Source organism: Rhodamnia argentea, chromosome 1 (genome assembly GCF_020921035.1).
Source record: "Rhodamnia argentea isolate NSW1041297 chromosome 1, ASM2092103v1, whole genome shotgun sequence".
Classification (NCBI taxonomy): Eukaryota; Viridiplantae; Streptophyta; class Magnoliopsida; order Myrtales; family Myrtaceae; genus Rhodamnia; species Rhodamnia argentea.
Window position 1 is genome coordinate 31681634 of NC_063150.1, and position 6451 is coordinate 31688084.

General features: G+C 39.7%; 1 protein-coding gene across 1 annotated transcript; it reads right to left on the reverse strand.

Annotated features, from left to right (window-relative positions):
• Positions 1-474: 474 nt before the first annotated feature.
• Positions 475-5931, reverse strand: LOC115743843 (putative protease Do-like 14). The gene is made up of 11 exons (XM_030678826.1): positions 5917-5931; positions 5725-5797; positions 5290-5409; positions 4995-5174; positions 4776-4903; positions 3950-4161; positions 3676-3757; positions 3028-3170; positions 2187-2307; positions 1199-1291; positions 475-821 (listed from the first exon to the last, which is right to left on the reverse strand). The coding sequence occupies exons 1-11, from the start codon at positions 5929-5931 to the stop codon at positions 705-707; spliced, it is 1284 nt and encodes a 427-aa protein (XP_030534686.1). The 3' UTR covers positions 475-704.
• Between the last annotated feature and the right edge of the window lie 520 nt (positions 5932-6451).

Sequence of the window (6451 nt, forward strand, 5' to 3'; positions counted from 1 at the left end):
TGTATTTCCCCTCCCAGCATATTTGACATTGGCTTTCATACCTCCCGTTACTCTAACAGAAAGTCGTGGCTCTGGGTCACTCAATTCTCTGTGATAGCAAAAGCATCATCAAAGATGCATATATAATACCTTCTCTTACGTTAGCTCCCTGAATCCTGTCCAGAACAAGACCAAGAGTTTGGCATTGCCTGAACCATCGTGTCAAAGCTTGCCTTAACAGGACGAAGAATCTTCACAGAAGTTTATAATGACATACTTCAGAGTGGGGAACACACTCAAATCCAAGACCCACCTACAAGTTTACAAGGGGCGGCTCGATTTCTTCGTATCAATAGAAATTTAACCCGCTCTACTCTGGAATCTCAATTGAAGTTACTCAGTAACTACTAGATCGAACTTTCTTTTCGAACCACAGCAATCTGCCCTTTGCTCACTGCCATCTACAAGGAGCTTCACTAATTTCTGTTCAAGAAATTACCAGAATGGCCCAGAACAAAATATTGCATTCGCTTTTCTAATGTTAAGAGAATCATGAATTTATGCAGGACTCTTCCAAAATTTATTTCTATCTGGCGGTCATACTGTTTCTTTTTCTCTTGAAGTGGGAGACCATTTGGTCCCTTCTTTAACTAAAATATAGAGAAGAATCAAGTGAATCATAAATTGTTCAATGCATATTGATTGAAGTTTGTCACCATCTTCCTTCAGATATCTAAGTTGGTCTCCTCCGGAACTACAGTCAAAGTGACGAGGCTGTCCTTTGCTCTTCTAACAACAACCTTTATTGGGATCCCAATTTTGTCCCCCATGATTTCGATTATCTGCCATAAATATATCAGTCAGCAAATCTGGTCATCACAACTCAACAGTTAGCGATAACTTATTACTAAGGAAGTATGTTAATGCCTGACAGCCTACTCTGTGAATTTTCGTGCAATCTCTATTGTCTAGCTCAAACATAGCAAATTTAAGACCATAATACAGAAAGACAATCGATTTAATCTATTAGTGCAGGTGATGGTGCTGTGTAGCTGTCACTATTGTTGTTGTCATCGCCTTTCTAACTGCAGTAAGAGGGAGGAATTTCCTCCTTTTTTCATGAAAAGCAGACACTTCAATGAACCACAAGAGTGATGCTATACCAATCTAGGAACAAGGAACAAGAAGAAAAAAGGGGAGGGGGAGAGAAAGAGTTAACCTCAGTGATGCTGCCAACAGGCTTCCCATCAAACTCGATGACTACGTCACCTGGTTGGAAGCCAGCACGATCAGCTGGGGATCCTGGAGTTACCTAGTAAAGAAAATCAAGAATAATAACAAAGATGATGAACATGAAAATTTACTACTCAGGTATTAACTTCTGCGGAAAGCAAAAGCTATAGTAGTGTCCGCCTTGAGACAGAGAAACTCATACTCATAGTACTAACAAAAATTAAATAAAAAAAGATCCATATTGATGCAAGATGTACAGGTCACAGTTAGGAATACCCCTTGATCTTGATAAATTACCACAAACGCAAAGCACATTTACATAGATCCAAGTGATAAGGAAGAAGAAAGAAAAGTGCTTTGTCCAATAATGAAAACTTTATCAAACTCCCCAGCATGTCTTTTGTTTAAATGCACTAGAAAGTAATGAAAGTAATAGGCACTTCCACTCCTCATCACTCCGATAATCACGGATGGTGATCATGCCAGCAGAAGACAGATCTAAGAGGGTCACGTCGCAATTACTGGAGAAATTGGCATGAGGTATAAATAAAGCATTGTGAATGTAAATCACGATGCTGACCATAGACTATCATCTGAAATGTACCAAAGATGTATTGCTATAACAGTAATCTTACAAATTACTGTACCCTGTATGAACATCAAGCTCAAACATATTACAGTCAACAAACAGGAAGTCCAATCGAGATGCATTGTCATCAATATGTCAAAACGGTTTCAGTTTACTCCCTAAGTCTAAAGCATAGAAAAATTCATGGTACTGTCTTGACCAAAATCAGTTCTATAAATTTTTTCACTCTCGATATGGTGCAAGTCTGGCTACCTTTCACCAAACCAGTTGCGCCAGCACATTAACAAAGCTAAAACAAGAAAGAGTTAAAAAAACAAGGTGACATCAGCATCACTTGTATTACACAATAAGTAACTGACATTATTTACTTAGAAGAAGAACAGACCGTCGGTACAAGAACACCTCCCTCGACATCGGGGAATGCAGGATCTCTTTCCTTGAGCTGAGCGATGATCATCTCATTAAGATCAACCATTTTCAATCCCAGCCAAGGTCGAATAACTCTCCTGGAGAGATAAAATCAATCACATGAACTTCCACAATGGATGCTTCCATTAGCCACAAAAATGACACTGCCATGTCAATCCATCAATTCAAGGGAAACTGAAGTAGGAACAGCTCAACTTAAGTAGAAGAAAAGCACTATATCTTAGTAAAAAATTACCAAGATGTTATAATTGCTTCTAAACACAAAAGGCATTTAAAATATGTATCCAATATCATAAAAATAGACGGGGTTTTCACTGGCCAAGAACAAAATCTAATACAAAATTTACTGGCTAATCAAGTAAGACAGGGTTTCTGACAACTCTCTTACAGAGAACTTAAACAAAGAACCTCTAGAGTCAATAACCATACAAGCTATTGTAAACCGCTATATTGATCCAGATTAGTAAGATCAGGTTTCCTATCATGACAGTTAATGTGACACCAAACTCCTGCATGATAACAGCTGATGCAAAAAGCAAAAATGCAGCCCTGGCTGGGAATCCACATACCAGGTTTTAAACGTGTGGGATACTTCAAGTATAAATTCCTTGTGGGAGTGGTGACAATATAGGATAAGTAATAGAAGCAAATCCAGTACTCTTATGCAACCGAGATGGCTTAGAAGAGAGAATACTAAAACCGGGAGAATATTGCATCTCAAAACTTCAGATATTGGTGACACAACCATGTGAGAGATAGGAGAGATCGAGGCATTTTGAAGATGTACATGAACATACCCACTTTTCTTGAAGTGTTCTATTATTTTCGAAACTGAATCGATTGGTACAGCAAAACTCAATCCGTCTGCACCTAACACTTTCATTATATTAACGCCAACAACTTCTCCATCAATATTAACAAGAGGCCCTCCAGAATTTCCCTGCATATTAATTGGAAGCAATTTTACGTTACAAAACACGTCACTGTTTCATGTCCTAGAAAAGTACGATATTATGTACATAAAGTAAGCACTAGCATCAAAGCTGTAACAGCAAGCATAAGTCTGAAAAGCCAAAAGAGTAAGACAGGCCATATAAATAAAAAGATTCTTCACACCTTTTCAGCCATTTCCATCAGCGGACAACTAGCTGAAATTATAAACGCAGATGCGCTATTTTAGGGTACATCTGATGAAAATCACTTCCCACAATTTGGACTCTAACAAGCTAATCACAAAACTTTATTACACTAACTTCACTATTTCTGGTGTCTACCTTATGGAAAAAACATAAAAATATGTGATGCTGTATATTACTAGTTATATATCAAGTCCTCAAACAAAGTGCATAACCAGCCATCATTTCTGGGCCCTTGTTCACAAAACCTCCCACAAGCACTCTCTCCCACTCATGCATGTTGCGGGAAAAGTAAATGGACCATCTTACCGCATTGATTGCACAATCAGTCTGTAAATATTCTCTTCGCATTCCTCCAAGACCCAGATCACTGCTTTTGCGGTCTACGCAACTAGATGCAGGTGAAAAAAATGCAAAAGCAAATAGTGGTGAGTGTGCTATAAATCATTTACTTACATATACAAAAAGAAGAACAGAGAATATAAGATCTCATGGCAGGGATTATCAGGTAAACAAGAATTCTGTACTTAAATTTAAAAAAAAAAAAGAGAGAGAGAGAGAGAGAAAACAAAAATAGAAGTACCTGACAATGCCAGCCGTAACAGTATTTTGAAGGGAAAGAGGACAGCCCATTGCTACCACCCAGTCTCCAGGTCGAAGTTTGCCCGAAGAGCCAAGTTTTGCTGTTGGAAGAGGAACCTTTGAATTGATTTTTACAATGGCAATGTCAGAATGCATATCCGCATTGACAACAGTACCCTCAAATGTTCGACCATCTTGCAGAGTTACCGCAACCTGAGAATTATCACAAACATCAACCTAAAGGAACAACTATATCACAATTTCTATACGCTCTCGTATGAAAATAAAGTATCTGACATACTCCAAATTTTTCAGAGGCAAGATAATTACGGACCTCTTATATAGCTAAAGTTTGTGATAGCTCACGCATTGATACTCCAGCATATAGTCTTGGAGAATAGCGGGGAAAAAGATTAAAAATAGGAGTCAAGACATGGTAAAACTCGTAGTAACACTACTTTTAAGGTGACATGTAAGAAAACCACCTCTTGCAGAGCGCTTTTCTCTTCACTTAATATGGTTTAGCAAGTTCCATGAGAGGTTTTAGTAAAATAATTAAGCATTTGAGATAAACAAGCTGCAGAAAATACAATATCCAAATTCTAACATCAGAAGCACCAGTAATAAAGTACATTTACATGGCCAGCAAAGCAATGGTGATTCAACAGAGAAGTTATGAGTAATGGAAGAAATATTTGCTAACACTTCCAATGCAATGTACTTCAAAAACAAGACGTAACAAGTATGAACAGAGCCAGAGATGATAATATTCTATCGCTGGAAACTGAAATGTTATGGCAAGACGGGCTAAATGAAACGAAACGAACCTTGCCTTTAGATGAAGAGCGAAATCCGTGGAAATCAACCACAACATGAGCACAGGTTAAAATCGTACCGTCCTTGTTGATTATAGTTCCAGATCCTATACTCTTTCCGGTGGTAATGCTGTGGAAACCTTTCAAATAGGGAAATGCAGAGAAAATAGAGTACGCATCACGATGGTGAACAACGAGACAAGTAATGAAAACTAACAGGAGAGAGCATACCCTGCGGAACAGATAAATTTACAACTGCAGGACCAACCCTAGCAGCTGCATTTGCAATGGTGTCCCTCCCCAAACATTGAGGACACGGTTTCGGACTTTCGCTGGCATCAGCAGGCACTTCTTTCTTTACGTCATCAGGCAGAGCAGGAATGGCGCTAAATGAGAATGTCGGAAGAATACCTACAATTCTCAAAATGAATACGGTGAGAGTGCGAAAGAGTTCATTCAATACAAAATGTTGTCAAGAAGAAAATCAAACTGTCAATGTAGATTGAACCACAGGCCGAGAACTGACCAGATTGCAAATGATCCCAGGAAAGAAAAGCTGGGCGAGAGTTTATTATCTGGCCAATACGCCGCGGTCCCTCCAGTTGTTTACGCAAGGGCCCGGAAATCCCAATCGATAACTCCGGCTCTAGACGTAAATTCGAATCGTCAGCCTTAGACAATCACTTATACACCAGACCAGGAAAAGGACGAGAAACAGAGATTTCGCAGGGACATATCAGGAGAAAAACAAAATCGGCATGGCAAAACAATAACTAGACGAAAGCTAGCGAGCCCAAAAGACTTCTGAAGCCACGCAATACAAGACTTCCGTTTTCAGCTGAAAACAGAAATTGCTACATGCTTCACCTCCAACTCCATACCATTCAGAGCACGAGAGAAGACTTCGAGAAAAAAAAAGGAACCAGAAAGACAACAAGCGGATAACAAACGGCAGACTCACTGTCATCAGGATCGGCGTTCGCCAATGCAACACCGGAACCGGCGACGGCGACTGCAGCGATGCGGATACTCCTCTGAACACGGAGGAGGAAAACGCAAGCAAAGAATTTTCCCCGGTCAGACGAAGCAAAGCGAAGCGAAAAGGAGATCCACGACACGATTCGCAGGAGTTGGGATTTCGGAAGTGGATTACCAGCGAGAGTCTCATGAGGAGTTCGCGATTCGGAATCACGAGCCCCCGGGTCCACCTGCAGCCGCAGCTTCGCGAGAGTGCGTTGCAGAGCCCTCTATGTTTTGAAAAGCCCTCCTAAACCTCTCTCTCTCTCTCTCTCTGTGCAAGGGCAAAGAAGAAAGTGCGCGCACGTATAACCAACTGATTAAGCTTATAAGGAAAAAAAAAATTGTCTTAGTTTTTCCGATTTCCTGACGTTTTGGAAAGAAAAAAAAAATACCATTGAACCATAATTGCCTCAACCTTAATCTCATATTCACGAACGATATAACGCGAGATGTGGGCGTCTAAATTGGACAGAACACCAAACTTTGTTAAAGACAAAAGCCCATTTCAGCCCAACGTTAGTACATCATTGATAGAACTGCTTAATTTGGCACGTGTGTATACATATTTAACACTAATTTCCTCGTGATTAAACAATATATCCAGATTTGAAAGAGAAAATCCCACCAAAAAAAGATTCTAGCTGTAGAGACCCAGTAAAACAAGAGGC